The sequence below is a fragment of the Corvus moneduloides genome, chromosome 11 (genome assembly GCF_009650955.1).
Source record: "Corvus moneduloides isolate bCorMon1 chromosome 11, bCorMon1.pri, whole genome shotgun sequence".
NCBI lineage: Eukaryota > Metazoa > Chordata > Aves > Passeriformes > Corvidae > Corvus > Corvus moneduloides.
In genome coordinates, this window is record NC_045486.1 from 15,379,114 (window position 1) to 15,404,218 (window position 25,105).

The 25,105-nt window shown below is 62.1% G+C and overlaps 1 protein-coding gene across 2 annotated transcripts; it reads right to left on the reverse strand.

Moving 5' to 3' along the window:
• Window positions 1–3,013: 3,013 nt before the first annotated feature.
• SEMA3F (semaphorin 3F) lies at window positions 3,014–24,551 on the reverse strand. Of its 2 annotated transcripts, XM_032121044.1 has the most exons (19): window positions 24,450–24,551; window positions 21,305–21,468; window positions 12,893–13,053; window positions 12,662–12,724; window positions 12,137–12,256; window positions 10,731–10,811; window positions 8,524–8,617; window positions 8,084–8,203; window positions 6,896–7,035; window positions 6,704–6,818; window positions 6,447–6,516; window positions 6,196–6,340; window positions 5,858–6,080; window positions 4,990–5,078; window positions 4,681–4,722; window positions 4,356–4,513; window positions 4,208–4,275; window positions 3,595–3,728; window positions 3,014–3,516 (listed from the first exon to the last, which is right to left on the reverse strand). In XM_032121044.1, exons 2-19 carry the CDS (start codon window positions 21,414–21,416, stop codon window positions 3,106–3,108), a joined length of 2,346 nt encoding a protein of 781 aa, XP_031976935.1. In that variant the 5' UTR covers window positions 21,417–21,468; window positions 24,450–24,551; the 3' UTR covers window positions 3,014–3,105. The 2 variants fall into 2 exon arrangements, with proteins under 2 accessions (XP_031976935.1, XP_031976936.1); XM_032121045.1 differs by lacking the exon at window positions 10,731–10,811.
• Between the last annotated feature and the right edge of the window lie 554 nt (window positions 24,552–25,105).

Sequence of the window (25,105 nt, forward strand, 5' to 3'; positions counted from 1 at the left end):
GTTCACTTCTTAGTGCACCCAGGCACCCACCAGTGCACTCCCAGTGCCACCATGCCAGCCCAGTGTAACCTCCGCAGCGTCCCCAGGCCTTCCAGCAACACCTGCACGACGTCCTCAGGGACACCCGCATACCCTCCCCAAGGTTTCCAAAGCCCTCCCAGTAACACTCCCCAGTGACTACAGAAGAAATCCCAGTGTCCCCAAGCAATTCCCGTTCCTGCGTGGGGGCCATGTCCCCCCCAGTCCAAAAAAAACCCTGCCCACCGTCCAGGGACACTGCAGTGCCACCTCTGTGTTAGCAGCCCAACCGCAGTGAGTCCCCCACAGTGGCTCTGGGTCCCTCAGTGTGCCTTCCCAGTGCCCCCCTCCTATGTCCCCAGTGCCCCCCACTGCCATCGTGGCCACCCCAGCAAAACTGAGTATCCCCACGGACACCGCAGTGTCCCCCCACCTCCGCTGGCTCCAGGCCTTGCCAGGACTCCCCCAGTGACCCCAGTACAGCCCAGTGCCGCTGTGTCCCCCCATCTGTCCCCAGTGCCGCTGTGTCCCCCCATCTGTCCCAGCGCTCCCCTCCCCTCACCGCGGCTCTCCTGCAGCGCCTCGCTCGGCCGCCAGAGGGCGGAAGCGCCCAGCGCAGCTCCCAGTACAGCCCAGTGCTCCCAGTACAGCCCAGTGTCCCCGGTACAGCCCAGCGCAGCTCCCAGTACAGCCCAGTGCTCCCAGTACAGCCCAGTGTCCCCGGTACAGCCCAGCGCAGCTCCCAGTACAGCCCAGTGCTCCCAGTACAGCCCAGTGTTCCCGGTACAGCCCAGCGCAGCTCCCAGTGCAGCCCAGTGCTCCCAGTATAGTCCAGTGCTCCCAGTACAGCCCAGTGCAGCTCCCAGTACAGCCCAGTGCTCCCAGTATGGCCCAGTGTCCCCGGTACAGCCCAGCGCAGCTCCCAGTACAGCCCAGTGCTCCCAGTATAGTCCAGTGCTCCCAGTACAGCCCAGTGCAGCTCCCAGTAACCGCCCAGTGCTCCCAGTACAGCCCAGTGCTCCCAGTAACCGCCCAGTGACCTCCCAGTACCGCCCAGTGCTCCCAGTACAGGACAGTGCCCCCAGTACAGCCCAGTGCAGCTCCCAGTACAGCCCAGTGCTCCCAGTACAGGACAGTGCCCCCAGTATGGCCCTGAAAACCCCCACTATAGCCCAGTGCTCCCAGTACAGCCCTGCACAACCCCAGTACAGCCCAAGGCTCCCAGTACAGCCCTGAGCACCCCTGGTACAGCCTTGCACCACACCAATACAGCCCAGCACCCTCCGGTACAGCCCAGTACCCCCAGTACAGCATTGCACCACCCCCAGTACAGCTCTGCACTGCTGCTGCTCTGCTCTGCTCTGCACCCCACCAGTGCACCCAGTACTGACCCCAGCACAGCCTCAGCACCTCCAGTGCTCACACCAGTGCCTCTCAAGACTGCCCAGAGCAGCCCAGTACCCCCTCCTATACCCCAATACTGAACAGAGTGCCCCAGTACAGCCCAGCACTGCCCGCTACAACCCCAGCCACCCCTATAGAACTATTACCAGTACCCTACCAGTGCTACCAGTACCAAGTACCAGCTCCTACTACCAAATACTAATGCCTCAGTACTTCTCCTGGTGCTCCCAGTACTGCCCAGTACCAACCTCCAGTGTTCCCAGTACTACCCCCAGGGCCTTTCAGCACTGACCCCAGTGCCTCCAGGAACTACTCAGAGGAGCTTGGTACCGTGCCCATACCAACCAAAGTGCTTTCATTGTCATCCACTACCCCTCAGTGCCCTCTGTAAAGTCTCTCCCTGCTCCATGCCCCCGGTACCACCACGTACCAGCTCCCAGTACCATTTCCTAGTGCTCCAGTACTTTCCCGTGCCCCCAGTACTGGACTCTGAGTGCTCCCAGTGCCTTCAGCAACACCCGGTGCTGGCGGCCAGCCACCAGCCCAGCACAGTGTACCCCAACACCCAGCAGTACCACCCACTACCGCCACCTCCCCACAGCCCCTGCCCTGTCCCCCAGCACCAGTGGCCCAGTGCTCCCCCAGGGGAGCCCTGGCAGGGCTCAGGGGATTATGTGGTGGGGGCCAGGTCCGTCCCCTACAGAGCACACGCAAGCGCCCGCCTCTGTCCCAAAGCCAGTGTTTATTTGGGAGTGCCCCCGGCTGCAGCAGGGAGCACTTACTCAGCCCTGGTCACCCCTGTGTTTCCCATGTACACTCTTTACAACCCCCCACACCCAGCGGGGTGCCCCAAGGGGGCGACTGATGGGCTGGGTGCCCCAAACACCCCTGGGTGCCACTGTCACCAAGTACCAGCAGCTGCTCGAGGTTTCACACCAGCATGGCCCCTTCTCCTTCCCTTCTCCACCCAAAGACCCTGGGGCCAAGCCCCCACTGTTGCCTGAACACCTCGGTCCTACCTTAAGGTCCCATCTCTCCCCTGCCAAGCCCCTGGGGAGGTGACAGAGCCATGTACCCTCACCCCACAGCACCCTCCTCCTCAGCTTGCCTGGTGGTCTGCAGCTTCCCCACAGAAAGCGCTTGCTCCTCCATAACCCTGTGGGGAAACTGAGGCACAAAGCTATGGTGGCCACGCCCAGCTTGCCGTGGGCAGACCTCGTCTGGTGCTGCCTCCCCTCCCTGTCTCCCCTCCCCACCTCACCTCCCCTGCACTCCCCAGGGCATCATCCCCTCCCACACCAGGACCTCCATCCCCCAGCATGGTATCATGCCCCAGCTGTGGGGACAGTGGCTGTAGTGACCTGTGGTCCCTGCATGGATCTGGGGGTCCTTGGCAGGGGGGAAGACAGTGATGGTGACTGAAGCCACCTCGGGGGTCCCTGTTCCTCCCCAGGGGTCCCTGCTCCTCCCTGGGGGTGGGAGGTGGAGGTAGGACCACCCCAGGTTGACTATGTACAACCTACAAATAAATACCACCTCCCGTGGGAGGGGGGAGCGCGTGTGTCTGCGTGTGTGTGTGCGTGGATGTATATATATATATATATTTATTTATTTATAGATATTTTTAATATTAAAAGGGGGGAAAAATAGACCACTGTGCTAGCAAAGTCCCTGATGATGGTTTCATGTATGCCCATAGGTCTCTGGCTGGTGATTCCGGCGGTTTCGAGGCTTCTTCTGGTCCTGCTGCTCCTTGGCTTTGAGGCCAGCCAGCGGCTGCGGGGGGCTGGCGGCTGTGTGCCGCCAGTAGCCCTGGCAGTACTGGTCCAGGAGTCCCATTTCGGGCTGGCTGAGGAGCTGCAGCAGGTCCTGGTAGCGGGGAGTGGGGGCACCCGGCAGGCCAGGAGGGGTCTCCGCCTGCACCAGCACGGCGTGGACAGCGCGGCTGCTGAGGACGCGGAGCTGCACCTTGGTCACCGTGTGCTTGAAGTTGTTCTCGGTGGCGGTGCAGGAGTAGAGGCCGCTGTCGCTGAGCTGGAGGGCACGCAGCAGCAAGCCCTGCTCCGTGCGCAGCACCCGGCCCTCCACCCGCAGCTGGGGGCGAGAGGGGGCACGGCTCAGCCGGCTGGCGCCCGGCACCCCCGGCACCCCCGGAGCACTGCCCTGCCCTACCTCTTTCCGCCGGTCACTGTTGTCCTTCTGCAGCAGCCACTTGATGCTGGCCTGGGGCGAGCGGGGCTGGCACTCCAGGAATGCTGTGCTGCCCTCCACCCCGTACTGCACGGCCTCCACCGTGTTCTTGTTGGCTGCAGGGGGCCATGGGCAGCCAGGTCACCCCCTTCCCACTGCACTGCTCCCCTGCCCACCCTGTCTCCAAGGGTGGGTGTCCGTCCATCCATCCATCCATCCATCCATCCATCCATCCATCCATCCATCCAAATCTGTTCAATCTCCTCCCCAACACATCCATCTATCCACCCATATTCCATCCCCAGTGTATCCATCTATCCATCCATGTTCATCCTACTGTCCAATGTATCCATCTGCCCATCCATCCATGAACCAATCCATTCATCTGTGCTTGTTCTTATCCCCAATGTATCCACTCATCTATGTTCATCTTCCTCTCCAATCTATCCACTCATCCACCCATTCATCTGTGTATCTTCCCATACAAACCATCAACCCACCAGAGAATCCCCATGTCCCCACCTCCCGGCGGGTGCCCTCAGCCTCCCCTCCCAGCTGCCTCACGCTGCAGGGCCTTGCCCCAGACCCCACTCACCATTGGAGTTGTAGCCGCGGCACTGCCGGATGGGGTTGCCATGCCGGACGTCCTGCCGCCGGCTCCGCCTGTGGGGAAGTGGGAGGTGAAAGGGGGAGCCTGGGGCTGGGGGGTCACTCCCTGACCCTCTCCCCAGCCCGCCCTGTACCTCTTGGAGGAGGCGGAGTAGCGGGTGCAGGCGCTGCCATCCCAGGCGCAGTACGGATCCCGGGCCAGGCAGCAGTCGGCACAGGCTTCCCCGTACACGTCACAGCGGTGCAGGGCCAGGTGGGTCACGCCTACGGCCGAGGACACATACAGCTGTTGCTGTTGGGGACAAAGAGGACAGGGTGAGATGCTACCTCATCCCCACTGCGCTAGGGCCTCCATGTGCCTCCTGTTCCGGAAGGTGCTGTGATGAAGCTGGGCAATGCCACAGCTGGGCCTGTGATGGGATCTCCCCACCCAGCCCCCTGCCACGGGCTCTGACTCACCCTCTTGGAAGAGATGGTCATCGTCTTGATGGGTGCTGGCACCTAGATGAGGGGAGGAATGAAGAAGATGGAGGGGTGACTGCTTGGACTGACACTACAGTCCTGGGGTGAGCACCCCAAACCCCCCACAGGCAGCTGGAGCAGGCGGAGCAGGCAGGGGAAGATGCGAGTGGGCAGCAGGCAGGAGGACCAATGCCTGGAGTCCCTCCAGAGCTGGCCAAGATGTCTCAAGGGGCTGGCTGGTGTCCCAAGGGGCTGGTTGGCTGGGTCAAGAACACTCAGCAGAGTAGAGGACATGCCAGCCCTTACCTTGAACACTTCAATCTCCTCCAGCATGAGCTCCTCTGTCTCCATGTCATCCCGGGGGAGCACGATGACCTTCTGCACGGTGCCTCGATCTGCAAGACATCATAGTGCCCAGGTGCTCAGCACTACCCCTGGGCACCGTGCCCTCCCTGCCTGGGAAGGGGGTCCCTGCTGAGGCTGCGGGGAGGAAGGATCCCCGAAGCCCATCCCCATCTCTCTCCTGCTGTGGCAGGTAGCTGTGTGCCAGCTCAGGGGTGCAGTGTGCCAGCTCAGGTCACTCCCTGTGCCTAGAGACTGCCACCACCCAGGGCAGCATGGGGATAGGCAACAGGGCAAGACAAGGACCAGGATAGATCACGGGGGCTCTGAGGTGCCCATTAAGAGTAGAGAAAGCACTGGCCTGGATGATAGTGCCCCCAGGATGGGCACTGAGGTCTGGGAAGGACAGGGCTGGATGTCAGTGCCTGTAGAATGGGCAACTGGACAGGAAAGGCACAGGGCTGGATGATGACGGGTTAGCATGGGAAATAGGAAGCAAATTGGATGGGTGCTAGGGTCAGGAAAGGATGAGGCTGGATGGTAGAATCCCTAGGATGGGAAGTATCATGCTGGACTGGCAGCTTCAGGGATAGGAGCTGAGCTAAGGGAAGGACCAGGCAGGACAGTAGTGTCTGTGGGACGGCATCGGGACAGGGAAAGAACAGTCTGGACTCTCGAGGAGGGGCGGGGATCTCGGGGGGGGGGCAGTCTCAGCCCCTCACCCCGCTCTAGCGGTGGAGGGCACCGTGCTCTGGCCAGCCCTGGTGGTGCCCGCGCCCTCCGGGGCCGCGCCGGAGCATGCTGCATTCCCCGCGGTGCGCGGCGTGGGTACCTGTGCCCAGGAAAAGCACCTCATAGCGCCCGTCTGCCGCGTCCACCTGGTCCACGGCCACGGTGGTGAAGCGGTAGTTGACGTTGGTGCGGACCACCAGCGGCTGGCGGTGCGTGGGGTACACGGCGTGGTACATCAGCGGGTGCACGCGCATGAAGTTGATCACTTCGTCAGGGTAGTCCTTGGTCGACTTCATGGATGGGGTGAAGGTCCCCCCGGGGCACTGTGGCACAAACGTCACCAGTGCTTGGTGAGTCGGTACCCCAGCACAGCTCTGAGGGTGCCAGCTGCCTGGCAGGCTCTGGCTCCCCTCCCTGTGGTGCCTGGGGGGTACTTACAGTGCCCGGACGGGGGTAGGGCATTTTCCCTGTGTAGGGCATCCACTGGTAGTTGGGTCCCTCCTTGTGGGCAAAGGGCCCGTTGAAGACCATGCGGATGTCAGCCATCGAGTAGACACACACAGCAGAACCCTTGAAGACCGACCTGGGGGGAAGGACCTGCTGCCAACCTTTGTCATGGCACTGCCAGGACACCCACCCAGCTGGGACCCCCTCCTCTGCTGCACCATGCCAGGAGGGTCAGCACTCACCCCGAAGCAGAGAACACAGCGTAGATAACAGGGTTCTTGGTGTCCTGAGTCTGCTGGATGAAGACGTCCTCTTGGGACAGAAAGATGGAGGTGTCACCATAGGGAAGGTGGGCAGGGACACCGGGGGTACAGGGAGAGCAGTTACCCATGGAAGAGCAAGAGGCAGGGGGCAGCAAGGGGGTCCCCAGCTCTGCCCAGGGTGCCCCCCAAGCCTGCAGGGGTAGAGAAGGCTCCCATCCCTCTCCTCGCACACTCACGGAGCTCGTCAAAGTGCGTTTCAATTCCGTCGGGTCCCGGCACAGAGCAGACGAGCCGGGCCTTCAGGAAGGTGCTCCACTTGTTCACAAGGCAGCAGTGGCCCCCGTCGTCATTCTGCAACAGTGAGACCCCTGTGCTCAGCCCTGCCTGTCCCCCTGCCTGCTTCCCTGCCTGTCCTCTGCCACACCCACCAGGCAGATGCGCCCGATGCGCGAATAGACCCCGGGACTCAGTGGGGCATCAGCCGACTTCTCTCGGAAGAAGAAGTAGAGCTTGTCATCATTCCTCTCGCTGCTGTCAGGGATGAGCTGGGCACGGACGAAGGCTGGGTCTGGAATGGCACAGCACAGCACGGCACCATCAACCCAGCGGCACCCCTGCTCCATGGCTGCTGTGCACCCATCTGCAGCAGGATGCTGAGCCCCCCTCTGCTGCACCATCACCCCACTCCTGGAAAAGCAATGCTGTGGTCACAGGGCAAGAGCTGCATCTGAGGAACTGGCTGTCTTTTCCGATCCCTAGTGCACCAGGAGAGGCTTGAAGCATCCCTGAGGTCCCTGGGAGCATCCTTGAGGTCCACAGGTTGAAGGGATACATCAGCTCTATGAGCAAGGTGGTGGGAACCAGTCTTCCCCCCAGGAAGGAAGCACACAGCATGGAAGCTTCTCAGGAAGCTTCTCCCTGCCATCCATCAGCCGGTGTCCAGCCTGCGCTGACAGCTCCCCCTCTTCGGGTTACCACCCCGCTGGCTCCCCGGCCCAGCAGGATCATCCCATCTGCTCTGCTCTGTTTACTCAGCTGCTGCCCCATAGGCAGGGTGCTCCGAGGGGGGCAGGACGAATGTTTGGGGTCACCGACTGCAGGCAACACGGTTGACATCTCAGCGCTGCAGAATCCCATGCACAGACACCAGCAGAGCCAGCCCCATCTCTCACCAGCTGTCTGCTCCCACCGCCCAGCAAAGCTCCAGGCATGTCTGTCACTGCCCCACACAGCTATCCCTGCTCTTGTGCCTGCACATCCATCCATCCATCCATCCATCCATCCATCCATCCATGCATCCATCATCAATTCATCCATCCATCCATGCATCCATCCTCCATCCATGCATCCTCCATGATCCATCCATCCATCATCAATTCTTCCACTCATCCATCCATCCATCCATCCATCCCCAATCATCCATTCATCCATCATCCACCAATACATCTTCTGTCCATCCCTCCATCCGTCCACCCACCCACTCACCCACCCACCTGCCCAGGCTGGCTGCTGTCTCTGTCCTGGCACAAGGATGCAGGACCACATGCCAGGTCTCATCTCTAGGGCTGGAGCCAAGGGGTCCCCAGGGCACCTGGGCCAGTGACACCTGAACTCACCGTTGAGCCAGCGGGAGTTGTACTGGTCTGTCCTCATGGCTGTCTGCTTGCCCATGGTGCGGAAGATGGCTGCGTCCGTGCCCATGAAGTCGATGTAGACGCCAGCATAAAGCTCTTCATCTGCAGAGAGCAGAGGTCAGCCAGGAATCCCCACCTCATCCCATCCACCCACCTTCTTCAATTGCCAGCCCCAGACCTGGCCGGTAGCCACCAGGTAACCCAGACCCACTGCCTGTGACCATTCCAGAGGGTTCTGGAGGTTGGCACTGCTCTGTTACCACAATCCCCACCTCAGCTGAGCCAGGTGCCTGGCCAGCTGGAGCAGGTAAGGGTAGCAGAGCAGGAACCCTGCTCCCGGTGGGAGCAGCTGCTCCATCCCACCTGCATATTCCCTCTGCCCAGCGCAGGAAGCCCTGGCACCAGGGAGCCACAGGACTCACTTATTAATGCAGAGACGGTGTCTACTTTGGGGTCGTAGGAACACTTCCCCTTGCCCGACTCCAGCTTGTCTGGCTCCAGGTAGAAGATGTAATCCTGGAGAAGGAAGCAAATAGAGCAGCTGGTTAGACCTTCACCCCTCCATTCATGTGACAGCTCCCAAAGCCCAGCAGGAGAGGCAGCCTGCTCCAGGATGGCGCACAGCAGCGAAGACAGATGCGGATGGACCACACAAGGGGTCTGCAGGTCTCCTGAGAAGCTGAAGCTCCTGTGAGTGACTCCTCCAAAAATGCTGGGTGCTTCTCCATGCCCTCCACCACTTGGAGACTTGGCTGAGCCACCAGGCTGAAGTGGGGCATCCATCTCCCAGGTCTGGGACAACATCCCCCTCTGACTGCCTCTTCACTCCAGCTGGCTGTGCTGCAGATCGCCGCTTGCCCAGCAAGGTCACACAGTCCAGCAGCTTCAGCAGGCAGGGTTTGGCCTGCGGCACAGCTCAGCACAGCTCGGCACAGCTCGGCTGCTGGACCCACTGTACTTCTCTCGCCAGGGGCCATTTTCCAGTGCTTTTCTTCACACGGTGAGATGCTGTGTCTGCTCCATGGGATGCCTTCCCACTGTCACTTCTGCCTTCCCTATGGCCATCCCTGGCACCACCACACATTCCCAGCCAGGAGTGAGACCCACACTGCCTCTGGAGACACACTCAAAATCCTCTGCCAGTGCTGGCTAGGGGCACACAGGGACAGGCTGGCCCAGCCAGATCACCCCTCACCCTGGCAGAGGGACCACCCTCAGCTGAGACAAAGCAGCAGCACAGGAGCATCCATGGGGAGCCTGGGCATGGGGGGAACCTTGAGCAACCAAATCAGGCAGATGCCCACTGGCCCTGTGCCCTGGCTTTGGCACATGAGTGATGGACATGGTGACAGCCACGCCTCATTGAGAGGCCAGGAGGGTCCTGCCAGAGGACTGGCTCTGGGAAGAACAGGAGGGGATGAGGGGCTGGGATCTCACCACGGGCATCTCACATTGGAGAGTTTGTTCACACCAGCTCCTCCTGGAGCATGTGGGCCCAGAGACAGGCACAGCCACATTTCACCATCTGCATCGCTGTGCTGTCTGTGCCACCATCACCATCACAAACGCCTCTGCCCAACGCTGGCCCTGCTCCTGAGGTGGGCAAACGCCTCACATGAACAACCTCTCTCTCTCCAGCATAGCCCTGGCACTGGCTGCACCATCTCACCCTCCTGGTCAGGCAACATGGAAGCCATTGTGGTGCTGGCACTGCTGATCGGCTAATGCACCTTGAAATGCACCGGAGCTGCTGGGAAGCACGTGCTGGCAGCCCCCAGGGAGCTCCTGCTAGGACACACACCCTCTCCCCAGTAGGGAGAGAGGAACTGGGGTGACCTGAGGGGGCTAAAATGGCAAGAGTGTTTTCCCAGCTGGCACTGGGAAATTGGCAGCAGGAGCTGCCCGCAGTCGAAGAGATGCTCACTGCCAAGCATCACCCTTTGCCCCCAACCACCTGAGGGGCTGGGGGAGCCCCAGGCTGCACCGGGGTGCCCATGTCCCCCATGCTCCCCAGCCCATGCACTGACCCATGTTAGTCCGGAGGTGAGAGGCTCGGGGGTGACACTGTCAGGGTGCACACTGCATCTGCTGCACACTGGGGTGTTCCCAGAAGCTGGGGATGCTGTCACCTCCCTGAGGGCACTTGCCTGCCAGGATGACACAAGTCCCTCTTGGGGCAAGGCGAAACAGCTGCTCAGTAATGTTTCTGTGGGCCCTACCCAAACACCTTCTTGCACATCACTTTGGCATCCTCCCCTGAATCATCCCAAGCCCTGTGGCTCTGCTGACACATGGTCACTTCCTTGTGTCACTTCCAAGGGACACAGCAAGTCTGGAGTCAGGCAAAGTCAGCGGTGGGTGGAAAGCCACCATCCCTGACAGTGTCCCCCACGGGGGGGATCCTACATGGACCAGGAGGAAAGAGTTAGTGAGAGAAGGAAAGCCGACGCCAGGCCGGTGGCCGGGAGATGCTGTGCTGAGAGGGAAGGGGATGGCGGGGATGCCCACGGCACGGGGCGCCCGGCCCAGGGGTCGGAAGCATGCCAGTGGGACGAAGGAGCCCGCGGCTCTGGCGTGCCCCTGGGGAGAGGTGGGCACGGCTGCGGCGGGCTCCCACACCGGTTCCCACCTTGCTCTGTGCTGGTCTCGGGCTGAGGGGGCTGTCGGTGGATCTGCTTTCCCGGCCTCCCGGCTGGCTCGGCGGAAACCCCTGGGGAAAAGGAGCAGGGCAGAGAGTTAGCGCCGGCAGGGGAAGGACCCCCAGGGCAGGGGTGAGTAGGGGACCCCAAGAGCTGGGGTGATGGATGCCCATTGAGCAGCAGCACTGCTGTCCCCCTGGGTTCCTTGATGCTCCAGGCTGGGCTGGCCTCCAGCAGGAGCTTCTCCAGGATGGATTCTGCTCTCTCCCACAGAACTGGGGTGCCCTAGCATGGGGTAGAGAGAGTGGAGAGATGGCTGCCCACAGCCAGCCAGGCAGGGCTCATACCTGGGGGCTCAAAATGGCACCTGCCACCTTGTTCCTCCTGTGCTGATGAACAATGCCTCAGCATCAAAGGTATCAGCACCATGGGGTCACTGGAATGCTTCCACACTGCCACTGGCTCTGCTGGACAGCTAGTGCTGTCCTCAAATGCACTAGCACCCTTGGTCCTCCTCATATGCTGCTGATCTCCAGTCCCAGTCCAATCCCAATTTGGACTGGTCTGAGTAGCATCCACCTCTCTCAGTGCCCGTGCCAGGCTTGGGGGCTCTGAGGCAGACACCTGTCCTTTATATCCAGCGACGTGATCCTCCCTCTGTTTGAGCTGGTAACTCCCTCTCCAACCTCAGGAGAAGACACGGCCTGGGACCTGTCACCCCAGTGTGGAGGGGACAGACACCTCACAGGGCTTGGGACCCCTGGGATACTCATGCTGCTACTTGCAGAGACTGGCTCCCTCCCAGGGCTGTCTTGAAAATGCTTCTCTGTCTGCCACACATCCTGCCGGGTGGCATGCAGCTTTGATGCCACCCTCTCACTGCATGTTGTGGTCCTTGGCACTGGGTGACATCCATCCGGAGCTGTTCCTGACACAGCCACACGTGCTGCCACAATCTCTGCAGGGTTCTCCCTGTGCAGCACTGCTGCTGGCATGGTGCCAGGCATCCTTGGAATCCACAGTGAGGGGCTCAGCAGCCTGGCAGTGGGAAGCTGGGTTGACGGGTCCCTTGTCCCAGCGGAGATCCAGCAGTGGCTGCAGCCAGCAGGGTGGGAGGGCACGTTGTGTGGAAGCTGCCATCGGAGTACAGCCAAGTTCCAGCATAAGGAGAAGTGCTTGGTCTGTGGAGATGGCTTGGCCCCGCTCAGCAGCACAACACCATTAGCCATGGTCGCCCCCAGCCTGCCCTTGCCCCAACCCTCAGCCCCCCAACCCCTCCCACCAGCCAGCAGAGCAGAGCCGAGCCAAGCACCCACCCCACCACAGTCCCCAGCTGGCTGTGCCAGCACCACGGTGCCAGGCACGACGCAGTACCCCCGTCCCTCCCACCCCTCACCTGGGCTTTGCGCCCGCGGTTGACAAAGGCACAGATGGGGTTGTAGGCGCCAGTGCCACACACGTAGAGGTGTGTCCGGTTCCAGGGCTGGATCAGGCGGATGAAGTTGCCGCACTCCCCCTGGGAAGCAGAGGAGAACGTGTCAACCCAAGCACGGGGGCTGTAGATTGTGGTTAGGCCATGTTGGTGTGGGTATGGGATGGAGTGGGTCATTGGACAGCCCGGATCAGGGGTTGGCATGGGCCACGAGCTGGCAAGCTGGAGGGCCCAGCCCTGGCTGGTAAGAGGAAGCAGCATGGGGAGCTTGGCCTCCTACTTGCACGGGAAGCTCTCCAGGACCTGCCTGGCTGGAACAGAATAGGTGACAGGACACTGCGACACCCTGGAGTGCCACCCCATCTTGACATGTCTGTTCATGCTGGGGGAGGGTTTTTCCAGGGTAGGACATGGGGACATGAATCCCCCTCCAGTGCCAGCCACCAGCCCCACTCCACTGCCAGAAGGGGGTTCATGGTAGCTACTCACATTGCTGTTCTTGCCTGACAGGATGCACTCCTCGATCCTCTGCTGGGACGCGGGCCAATGGATCTGTGGAAACACCAACCCAGGGCAGAGCAGGACTCCCATGTGGCCCCACCACTGCCCCACCAGCACCAGTTATGCCCATGGAGCTCTCGCCCTGGCATCCAAAAGGCCCCCAAAGTGCCCAATTACCCCCTTCCACCCGCTCCCCCCTGCCCCGTGCTGGCAGCTTACGATGAGGGGCTCGCGGTTGATGTCGTGGAGGTCCAGCGAGAGGACGTAGTCCTTGCTGCCCACATACATGCGGTCGTGGTCCTCGTCCTTCAGCAGGATGCGGTAGTCACTGGAGTTGAGGAGGAAGTTGAAGAAGTGTGCTGTGCCTGTTGCCTTCAGCTCTACAAGGGGAAAGAGGAAAGGGTCAGTACCCTAGGGACTTCCTGTCTTCAGGGTCATCCCTGAGGGAAGACAGGGCCCAGCTGGAGGACACCCCATGAGAAGAGGTGCTCACCGCCTTCCAGTCCCTTGGTGCCCCACTTTCCACTCCATGAGCACCATGATACTGCCACCTCTATGCAGGACATGGGACAATGACAGAGATGCTCGTGGCCAGTTGGGACAACCAAGAGTGGGCAGGAGAGAAATCATCAGGACCTGTGCTCAGGAGATCCAGCAGGGAGTGGAGGTTGCCACTGAGATGAGGCAGGAGGCAGGGGCTCTCTGCCACCCCAGCCCAGAGAGCACAGCTCCCAAAATCTCCAGCAGCATCCCTCTCCTGCACTGTGACCCCATGTTCCAGCCAAGCCTCTGGCTCCTAGGATGGGGGTGCTGGGACCCCAAGGAACCAGCTCCAGGGGAGGGGATGAGCCTCCCGCCCCCCACACCCCATCCCCCTTGGAAAGTTATTTTTAGCCTAAGTGTGGGAGCAAGGAGTGAAAGAGGATAATGAGGGTCATGAATATTCACAAGTGCAATGAGGCAGCCAGATGGAAGGCAGAAGTGCTGCAGATGATGTGGGCCGGTGCCAACAACCACGCGGCAGGGGCCAGGGCAGGAGTAAAACAGAGCACCCCGCCCCAGCAGGATACAATCTGCCCTGGAGGCCACCACCTTTTGGAGATGCCACTCTTTGGAGGTGCCATTCCCCTTGGAAGTGTCACCCTCTTTGCATACCGCCCCCAAATATCAGATGCCACCTCCATGGGATGACATCTGCCCTGGATGCCACCCCCATGGGACGTCATCTTCCCCATATGCTTCCTTTTGAAGGTGCTGCTCTCTTAAGGTGCCACCAACAGCCATTGGATGCCACCTCCACGTGATGCCATGTGCCTCTGAAGCCAACTCCTTTGGAGATGCCACTCTTTTAAAAGGTGTCACCCTCTTTGGATGCCACAACCAACCATCAGATGCCACCCTCAGCCACTGGATGTCACCCTCATGGGATGCCATCTGCCCCAGATGCCATACTCTTCAGAGTTGTCATCCTCTTTGGATGCCACCAACAGCCATGGGATGCCACACCCATGATACACTGATACAAAGAGCACCCTCACCCTGTGGAGTTTGTCCCTCCCTGCAGAGGGGTGCCCTGTGCAGGCACTGGGAGCAGCTCTGGGGACCCCCCTTCCCAGGGAGGGGCGGAGCAGGGTCCCGCAGGTCAGTGTCAGGAAGCATCACACCGGCTTCCAGGCAGCACCGGGCAGGGCTCCAGCAGCCAGCTGCCATTCCCAACGGGAGGCCAAGTGCCTGCAGATCTCCTTGACCTCCCGGCCGCATGAGGCACTGGAATGTCCCACAGGTGCCACCAGGGTCCCTTCCCCATCCAGGGCACCCCCTCTGTTCCCCGGCTGGCAGCGGTGCTCCCCAGTCCCGCAGTGGGGCACCAGCACAGCTGCTGGACCCACTGGGCCATGGCAGTGAGGCCAGTGCTCACACGCAGAACCGTGGGAGCGGGCTGTGGGGACAGGAACCGCCCCCGGCCTGGGGCCTGCCCCTCTGCCAGGGCTGGACGGACGGGACGAGCACGGTGGGCATGTGGAAGGGCTGGAGTTTGGGCTGCAGGCAGGGGGCCATGGCAGAGGTGCACTGGAACAGTGCCACGGATGGGGGGCCGGGGGGCCGCTCACCCACCCACCCACAGCAGGCTCCTCCTCCTGCCTGGCCCATCTGGGCTCCAGATGCTCCCTGTTGCTGGTGCTGGCTCACATGCCACCCATGGCGTCCCAGCCTGTCCTGCAGCAATCCCCGCCTGTGCCGTGGCACACTGGGTCTGGTCCCTGCCTGTCCCATGTCCTGACGCTGCCCCACGGGCCCATACCCCGTGTGTGTGCGGGTGTGTGCCCCACACCGGGTGTGCGTGCTGGTGCTTCCCTCAGTGCCATGCCGGTGTCGGTGGGGACCGAGCTCGGGAGCCAGGAGAGGGCAGGGTGGCTCTGGCAGTGGGTGGCACAGGCACAGCAGAAGAGCTCGTCCACGGCTGCCAATGATGGAGTCGTGTGCCCAGGCTTCCCACCCAGGACAGAGACACCTGGAGCAGGCAGAGAAAGGGATGGCACTTCAACTGGACAGGAGCCCCCATGCCAGAACAATCCTTCATCTGCCATCCCTGCCCAGCCTGGGGATGCCAGCACCAACAGCCCCGGGATCCTGGAGCTCCAGGACACTGGTGGTGGAGGGTTCCATGTCAGTGACAGCCCCAAATATCCCACATCCATTAGGATGGGAGTCTCCAGGGCTTGGCAGGGGACAGGACCAGTAGCACAAAGGGCCTTGGCCCCCCGCCGGGGGCTCCATTCAGCCCCCCACGGCCCAGCGATCAGAGGGGGCACTCCCAAAGCAGGGCGGTGACAGACCCACTGCCCCGTAACGCCCTCTCCAAAGAGGATGGCGGGGCGGGCAAGACCCTGCCACAACCTCTGACCTCCCAAACCTCCATCGCACTGCCTAAGCCCCCAGTGTCACCGTGCCCCCAAACCCTCCCCCAGCAGCCATGGGGTGTCTCTGGGGATGGAGCGGGGCAGGGGCCCCGGCCGGGCTGGAGAAGCCGGCTCATTAGCCGATGCGCCCCAACGAGCATATTCCCCCCGGCATCGCCATTGCCAATCCCGGCACCGGCAAAGCTTCCCCGGCTGGCCGGGAGCCTAATCCTATTTTAATTGCCGAGCACCGGAGCCAGGAGCCGCTCGGCATCACAGCCAGGGTGGCCTCCCTGGGGACCGTCGCCTCACAACATTCCGCGGAGCCCCCACCGAGCCCCCTGGGACTCTCCTGCCCGCAATCGTTTTGTGTCCTTGGGCGTTGAGCTGTAATTACCCCGCGCCCTCGAGTGATGCCGGCGGCCAGGAGCCCCAGGGCTGACAACAAGGCGCGATGCCCTGCTCTACCCACGGCACCCCCGCCCGACCGCATGCTCTGCAAAGCCAAATTCCCCCTGCAATGCCAATTTCGGGCTGCATTCCCAACTTCGGCAGCTGTCCACAGTGCCACCCTTGCTGGCTGTCACCACTGGCCCCCATCGGGCAGGGGTGAGTGGTCCCTATTTAACACCCATTGGCACGGAGACCAGTGCTGATCTCCAAAGCCAGAGAGAGATTTTGGGGGTTCTCGATAAACCGAGCACCCCGAGGGACTCCTCACTCCACCCCAGCCCCCCAAATCCTCCCGACACCCCCAAACATCACCAGGGCACCAGCACGAAGAGTTAATGCCATTACGACCCGAGCGGGTCACCTCCCCAGGTGCACCATCACTGCATTCCCCAAAACCAATTACAGGCGCTCTCACCTAATTAGATTCTAATTATGGGCTTGTAGCGCATTCAACATAATTAGCATGTAAATTACACGGCGTGTTTATATTCAATAACCGCACTCCCGCCCCCCCCGCCCCCCCCGGCTGGCGGAGCCAGCGCCTTTCGGGAGCCCTTTCTTTGCATGGGGGAGAATGAATTCACTTTAAATGCCGATGGAGAAGCCCAGCACTGATCCCAAGGGAGCCTGGCACAGCAGGGATAAATCCCATCTCCATCCTGCAGCGTTTTATCCCACAAATTTAGAAGCGTGCCCCAAATTCTGATTATGTTCCCTACTCATTTTTTCCCCTACTTGAAATTTGAGATGCAGCTTTTTGGGTACGCGTCAGAGGGGCAGGATGGGGAGCAATGCCGGGAGAGGGATAGGGGGCTGGATGCGTCCCCTCTCGTGGTTAAAGCATTTGTTGTTATTGGGGCTGATCAAAGAGCTGGGTGGGTCGTCCGATGAAAGCAGAATTGCTTATTTGTTTGAGCGTCACTCCGCTACCCCTTGATGGGTTATTTATGATGTAATTAAGCTAATTACATGTAATAAGAGAGTTTCCGTGGCCCCCAGCCAAGCTCTTTTCCCATTTAACCGATTCACAGGTGGGAGGAAACCGAAGCTGCCTTGCAGGGGCTTGGGAGATGAAATGACTCCTGTTCCCGCTTGCTGCCTTCCACTCCCGATCATCTCCAGCCCCCCTGGAGCATCGCCCCGTGCCGGCAGGGGACAGGTGCTGCAGCCGCCCGGGTCAAATCCCTCGGGATGAAAGAAGTGCCGGCCGGGTGCTCCCTGCAGCCATCACAGCCCGGCCGGTTGGGCGCAAGCCAAAAAAAAAAAAAAAAACAGAAAACCCACATTTTTTCAGCGGAAACCGCTGATTCATCCCCCGGCCAGCCCGCCCCAAGCGCTGATGGGTGGATGTGCCCCAACATCCAGCAGCGCTGGCAGGGGGGACCCTGTTCCCACCGAGCATCACTCCGCAGTGGTGACCAGGCTCTTGGCTGGGTCAGGGGATGCTCCAGCAACATGAAATCCCCTTCGGGAACGAGCCTGGCTTCAGAAAAAAGGACTTTAATCACCCCAAAAGCAGAGTGCTGAGCTGCGGTGCCCCAACCCACTGCTCTTTGGGCTTTTTTGTTTGATTTTTGGACATTATTTCCTTCCGCAGCCCTGAGGGGAAGGCACGGTGCCGGGTGGAAACTGCGGCTGCTCCAGGCCCTTTGCTCTGTGCCCAAGCGGCACTGGAGTGGGGAGAACACCCGTGCCAGGACCCCGGGAAGGGCCATGCTGTTCCATAAGAAGCATTGTTAATTTGAGTGATAACTAGCTTATTAAATATAGACTTGGGGGGGCTGAAATCGCACAGGGTTTTTTGGGGGGGGGAGGGTTTAAGGAGATTATAGAGCTTCACAGCCGGAGCCAGGGAGCTCAGCCCCAGCAGCAGCCGGTCCCAGCGGGTGGAGGGGCCCTGCCGCAGCCCCCCACTGTCCCAGCCAAGGAAATCCTCTTAGGGGTCACAGGGTTCAGCCCCATGTCCCCGCCCCCAGCGCACGGGAAAGGGGACTATGGCATCCCCCTGACCTTTACAGGGTCTGAGGAGCAGCTTGGGGCACTCATGCCAGGGTGGGGACCAACAGTGCCAGTGCTCCCAGCACGTTCCCAGCACTGGCTGCCCCATAGCCCTTGGCCCTGCTTGCACGCCCTGTACCCCCCTGTGTTTATCTCATCCTGCTGCCACCAAGCAGTGCCCACAGCTGCAGCAGCTTAGGAGGGCGCCTGGGCGGCCCCCGGGACATGGTCCCCTGTCCAGGCTCCTCTCCAGCCATCTGCCACCCCCTGGCCCGGATCAAGTGTGCTGATATCCCCTGGCCACCAGCAGAGATGCCAGCGGGGTGGGAAGGGAAACTGAGGCACAAGGCAGGCAGGGGCAGGCCACGCAGGGGGCTGGCAGTGGAGCCCAGAGGAGACTCCACGCTTGATTCATTCTTTTTAAAGTAATTTTTTTCCCCTGCAGGAACTGCCCTGCATCTCACCCAGCCCCTCCCTGCCAGGGCTGCCCCCGGCTGGACCTCAGCCACAGCTTTTCCGAGAGGTGCCAGCACGGCTGTTCCCCTCACTGTGGGGAGCAGCTCTCATTTGGAAGCCCCATGGAGAGCCCTGACCTCGAGGGCTTCCCGCCGTGATGCGGGGCGAGAGCCCACCCTTCCTTCCCGCATGCTTTTCCCACGCTGGACGGGGAGCAGGACACGGAGGGATGAATCACTATCATCATCATCATCATCACCTCCTGCATCCTCGTGGGGAATGGGCCAGCCTCTCTGGTGCCCGAGCCCCCGGCCCGGAGGAAGGCCCAGAGGAGAGGGGGCTGCAGGATGTGTACAGCAGTGTGGGGAGCGAGTGAATTGTTAGCACGGAGATGATTAAAAATATCCACCCTATTTCTGGCCGGCACTGGGCTGGGATCTGGGAAGAGCTGTTGGCAAAAGGGAGCTGTGCCGGAGCCGCTCCCAGCACTGTTCTTTCCATGCTGGTCACCTTCCTCCTGCCGACACACGGACAGGAAAGCCTTGAGAGGAGGACAGACGTAAAGAGACCACAGGGGTGACGGGATGGGGGGAGGACTGACCCTGGCCGGCCCATCACCCTGCACCAGGGCACAGCTCAGTTCCCACCCCTTTCCTATCACTTCAGTATTTTATGGATGTATTTTTTTTAATGCACTCAGAGACGCCGGGGCTCCATAGAGGATGACGCAGGCCCCGGGGAGCTGCGACAAACCTCTGGCGCGCGATAACGAGCAAAGGCAAACAAACCCAGAGACGCTCCCGCAGCTGGCAGGGCTCCAGGCCTGGCCAGGCAAGGCGCCGGGGGACACACTTGGGGACATGGCGGCTCCTTCCCCAGCACCCTGGCCACAAGGCCACCTTGATCCCACCCTGGCACCGGGATGCTTTAGCCAGAAGGATGCTGTGGTGGAGACCCGCACCCCAACCCCAGCAGCTGTGGCTGCACAAACGGCCACCTGGTCCCCTGTGGCACCACAGCCATCCCTGACAGCAGAGCCCAGCCCAACTCATCACACCAGTGTCCCCCAGCCCAGACAGATCACACTCAAACCCACTGTCTGCAGCTGCACTGGGGGATTTGGGCCTGGGCTTTTGGGTATTATCCCTGCCTGTCCAGGCAAGAGAAGGGGCTGGACCATCCATGAAGTGCCACTGTCACTGTCACTCATGGTCCTATGGCTTCAGGGAGGCTGTGGGCAGATTATCAGCTCAGGAAGCTGCTCACCAGCAGTTTGGTGTGTGGCCCCCAGCTGGCCCTCGAGGAAGACCCCGGGAAAATTCTCCACCACTGCCACCCTTGTCAGAGTGCAAGCAGGAAAGAGGCGAGTGGCAACCCTCCCTATCCCGATGTGCTTGGATCCAGCACACCACTGGCATTTCTTCTCCATGTGCCAGTGCAAATCAGCCCTCCTCCCACCGCAAATCCCCTCTCTAGGCAGCGAGGGCAGGGGGAGCCCCTCCACACCACCTCAGGCAGGAGGGAGGACAACTGGAGATCCTGAGCACAGCCAGGAACCATTGCCCCAACCAGCTGGGGCCAAAAAAAACCAACCCCAAACCAGCCCCGAACCTGTGGCACAGCAAGCTTAACCATGCCTATCCAGAATTAATCTCACTCCTAGTGCACGCCATAGCCGTGGGCAGCGGGTCCAGGTGGGACCTTACTGGAGCCTCCGCTCCCCACAGCTGTGAGGAAAAGGTGTTTTAAGCCAGGGTGGGGAAGAATCCATACAGCAGCTGAAGTGCCCCAGCAGCCCCCAAAACCCTCCAAAAACGCTGTTTGGAGAGGAAAGTGGCGCCTGCCTCTGGGGAGGAACTTGCTCACTGCTTTCCAGCCTGGACTTGTCCCCAGACTCTTCATACCAGCCATTTTTTCTGTCAAGACCAGCCTGTAACACCCGTGGCTGCTGCTGCTTCTCTACTGCGTTTGCTGTCAGCCCCCCGGCCCCTCCTGCCTGCCTCTGCTGTGCTCACCATCAGTTCTGCCCCCACGTCCGTGGGCTTGCAGGTTCAGTAGGCGACCAGAGGGCAAAGCCACGGTGGGACAGCACAGGCAGCACAGCCCCAGCTCTCCCACGGACCCCAAGGGGAGGCAGACATGAGACTCCTCGTGTCTGTCACCTCCTGACACACAACCAAGCAGGCAAGCGCCCAGCAGGGACAATTTCCGTTCCGCTCCTCAAGGTTTGCAGCCCTTGGACCTGCCTCATCAGCCCCAGCCTGCCCCGCTCAGCAGCCTCAAAACAGGAGCTCAGGACAAACCCCTCCACCTATGGGCACCCCAAAGCTGACCCAGGGGTCCCCCCACAGCTCCTAGAGTGGCTGGGTGGGCTAAACAGCCCCGGTACGAAAGGGTTAAGCTCCTTCCCCCCCACCCAGCACCCTCCCCTCCTGCCTCTCCCGGCTCCCTGCCAGCTCCCAGGCGTTAATACCAGCTGGGGGGGTCGGGGCGGCGTCAAGCTGCTGTCTGGAATCGGGGTGCTGCCGGAGGGGCTTCCCGCACCTCAGCACCCAGCTCTGCCAGATGGAGGGAGCCACCCACCCACAACAGGAAGCATACTGGGGGGACTAAGCAGGCTACCAGCCCCCCAAGACTGCGTGTGCTGGTGCAGACTGGGAGCTCAGCCACACCTGAATATGGATTCCCATGGGGATTTCGGAGGGTGCAGATTGCTGATGCCCCCCCGAGCGAGGAGGAGGAGGAGGAGCCTGAACTGGGGTGCCCGTGGTTTCCTCCATCTTGGGGTCCCACCCTGCCCCCACTCCAACAACCAGACTCTTACCTTTGAAGGAGAGCTGGACCCTGGGGGTAGCGAAGCTGTGGTCCTTGGGATGGGCAGCCCGCCAGCCCAGAGTCAGCAGGGTGGCCCAGAGGAGGACACCGACCACGGGCATGGTGGGCACGCGCCTTGGCGCCGAGATCGAGGGGAGTCTGGGGGAGCCGAGCCTGCCAAGGAGGGCACACGTGGGAGGGATGTCAGTTCGCTGCACCCGCCACCCCCCCGAGGGGTACAAACCCCACATCCTGCTCTCCATCACCCGCTGGCACGCAGCATCCTCTGGGGAGGACTGGAAGCCAGCCCCGGGAGGCTGAACTCCACTCTGCAGACTGGGGGGCGGGGGGCACGAATCGGGGGGCCACAGCCTCACCTCCTTGGGTGCCCAGCCAAGCACACAGGGCGAGGCAAGCGTGGCAGAGCTGCTGCAGCACCCTCCTCCACCCCAGACAGCGAGCCTTGGCCAGGTGAGGAGCATCCCTCCATCCCTCCTCACACCTCCCCTCAGCTGCAGCATCCCCAGCCCCCCTCTGGGCTGGCTCCCCCTGCCCCAGCACCCAGAGGGGTCCCACTGCCAACCCTCGCCTCCCCACCTCTCCTCCCAGCCCCCAGCAAAGCCACAGCAAGCAGAGCTGGGATCAAATCTTTCCAACATGAAGGAAATCTGGACTTCATTATTCCAAGAACGTACAAAAAAAAAAAAAAGGGATTTTTTTTTTCATAAATAAAAGAGGAAGAAAAAGAAGAGGGGAAAAAAAAAAAAGCCCTGCCTGTGTGCCAGGCAGCTGGACTCCCTGGGGCTCCGGCACTGAGCAGAGTCCGCCAAGCTGCCTCCAGCAAGCCACACACGCACCCCAGCACAGCACAGTGCACAGTGCCCCCCGCGCACCCCACTGCCCCTCCTGGACGCACCGTCCTCTGGGTCAGGCCCCTCTCCCGAGGCAGCACCCTCCTGGGGGTCTCCAGAGTGCTTCAGGCAGGATTTGGGAGGAGGACCGCGGTGGCAAGCCCCTCATGTCCCCAGGGAGCGGCGTGCCTGGGTGGGACGCACTGTGCCACGGTACACGGCTGGGCTCAGGCATGCGGGGAGTGTCCAGCCAGCCCGGCCAAAGGGGGTCAGTTCTGTGGGAATTGGGGTCCCCAGCGTGACACCCTCATGAAGGCATGCCCTCCGGGGCTCTGCCAGCTGCCACCACACAGCCTCACAGGGCACAGGCACACCCAAGGAGCGGGACGGATGGCCGGGAATCCTTTGGGGCACCCCGGAAATTGATGCTGAGCTGCAAAGGGGGCAATCCCGCACCCCACCCGGGTGGTCTGGCTGGCCTCTCCTGCAGTGCACAGTACCCACACCACCAGCCCCAGCCCCGAGCAGGGCAAGGGCAGCAGCAATGTCACCAGCTGCAGGGCAAGACCCCGAGTGTGGTGGCACCGCTGCTCCCTGGGGCTGCGGGTTTTTTTCTCCTTCTTGCCTTTGGGGTCAGTAAATATTTCAGTTTGCTCCTCTGCCCCTAAGCACACCCAGCTCTGTTCCATTGTACTGGTGTTCGATCCCTTTTCAGGCTGCCTTCCCCCTTCTCCCACCCATTCCCAGGCTCTGCCCTTCCCATCAGCGCCAGGCCGGGACAGCCTGCACCCCCAATTCCTCCACCAGCCAAAACTCCAGTTGGTTGCAGTTAAATAACCCCCCTCCATCCAAACCTCCCCCCTCTCCCCGGCAGCTTTAGGAAATAATTCTGGCAAATCCTACTATTGCATTTGGATGGAGCGGCGTACGCGTCAGAGACAGGGAGCGAGATGGCAAACAAAGGAAAAGAGGGAGAGGAGGGGAACGCAGCAAGCGCAGGGCGAGGAGAGGGGAAAGGGCCGGCGGTGAGTGGGGGGCACCCAGACCCGGCTGGGAAAGGCAAATTCCAAGGAAGCAAAAAGGGAAACGGGCCGCTGGAGTGCACCTTGGCCAGGAAATCTCCATTTCCAGGGTCATCTGCACTCCGGGAAAACTGAGAACTCCAGGGGAGAGCGGCCACATTCCTGCCCTCCAGCCCTCGGGCTGTCTGGGCTTGGAGGGGTTTTTTAGCAATTAAAGTTTGGCCATTGCTTGTGCTGCCGCAGGAAGATCAAAATCCCGCTCGGCTTCATCCCCCCTTCTCCGGGCTGGTCAACCCAGCGCCGCCGAGCCCAAGCAATTAGGGAAAGGTTTTCTCGTCTGGAACAGGGGCTCCTTTTGGGGTTCGAACCCCCAAAGAGGGCTGAGGGGATGCCTCGGGAGTACCCCGGGGGGACTCAGGGGTAGGGCTGCCTGCACGCCTGCTCCCCGTGGCCTCGGGAGAGGGCAGGAAACATTTTGGGAGGGAAAAGCAATAGAGGCAGGATAGGCAGTGGGAGGGGAGCCTGGCCCACCTCCGGCCACGGCGCGCGATGCCATCAGTGGGAAGGGGGGAAAAATAGGGGGAAAAAAGAACATAACATAATATAATAACGCTAAATGTCCACCGCGGCCCCGCGCACCCGGGAAATAACTTTGCACAACTTTGCGCTCTGGTACGCCTGGCCTGTCCCCAGGGAGCGCCGGCTGTCCCCTGCGCCCCCCGCCCGGGCGTTCTCCGCGCACCCCCAGCCCGCCGGGGCGCGGGGTCCTGCCGGGGCTCGGCGTCTCATCGGGGTTCGGCGTCCCATCGGGGCGGGCTCCGGCAGCCTGCTCCAGGGTGCCGGGCGTTCTCCGGCGTGTGTGTGTCCCCCGGCACCCCCTCCCCGGGCACTCGATCGCCGCCGAGCCCTGCCGCAACCCCATGCCCCGGGAGCTCCCTGCCAGCCCCCGTCCCCTGCGACAGTCCCCCCGCCCCGAGCGGGACCGGGGCGCGCCTGCCCAGCCGCGGCTCCCGGGAGCAGGGGGACCGACAGGGTCCCCCCACCTCGGTACAGCCCCGCTGCGAGGCGGGGAGCGGGGGTCTCCAAAGCACCCGGTGCCGCCGCCAGCTCGGGGCTGGGGTCCCAGCACCGCACCGCCGGCACCAGCCCCCGGCCCACCTGCCCACTTCACCGGCAAGTTGCGGCGGGGGGGACCCACACGCGCGAGTTCCGAGCGGCGGAAAGTTTTCCCGGGGCGCCCCCCGCGCCGGGCACCCGCTCCGCCGCCCGCCGCCGCTCTTACCTCCGCGGGGGTCCCGGTGAGGAGGGCGGCGGGGCTCAGCGCCGCGCCGGGGTCCCGCGGCCCCCCGCCATCTCTCGGCCGCGACTGCCGCCGCGGCCCCGGCCCGTGAGCGCCGGGCGGGGCGGGGCGGGCACCGGGCGGGGCCCGGCCCCCACTGGGCCCCGTTGCGGGCCCGCCGCGGGGGGCGTCGTTTGCATAGACCCGCCCCCGGCCACGCCCACCGCCCGGGCCGCAGGTTCGAGCCCCGGCGCCGCCCCCGCCTCTCACCTCCGGCTCCGGCCCTTTGTTGCGGGGTGCAGGCGCTGCCCCGCCGTGCCGTGCCAGCCCGCCGGTGGCTCGCCGCACCTCCGCAGCCCACCAGCCGGTCCCGGGAAGGAGGCGGATAAATAAGTGCCGTCCCTCCTTTGTCTGCCGCGGCGGGGGGCGGCCCGGGGCGGCGGGGTCTGCGGGGAGCCGAGCCCCGGCGAGTCGGCGGCTTTGTGAGAGCTCCGGCTCCGGTGAGAAACCGTCTCCCACAAACGGCATCTCCAAATGCTGCGAGTGGGGCGCCGTCCCTGGCCCCACCTTGCTCATTCTGCCGCCCCCACCCCGGGTACCCCCGCTGGTGACCCCCGGCCCTCAGCCCAGGGCAGGCAGGTGACCCCTGCCCGCTCTGG

Bases quoted from the DNA above. Each gene is read 5' to 3' on its own strand.
- SEMA3F (XM_032121044.1), bottom strand. From the start codon at position 21,416: ATGCCCGTGGTCGGTGTCCTCCTCTGGGCCACCCTGCTGACTCTGGGC. The intron at 12,257-12,661 runs GTGAGTAGCTAC...TCTGCTTCCCAG, and splicing joins TGTCAGGCAAGAACAGCAAT to GGGGAGTGCGGCAACTTCAT. The intron at 7,036-8,083 runs GTGAGTTCAGGT...GTGCCATTCCAG, and splicing joins CAACTCCCGCTGGCTCAACG to ACCCAGCCTTCGTCCGTGCC.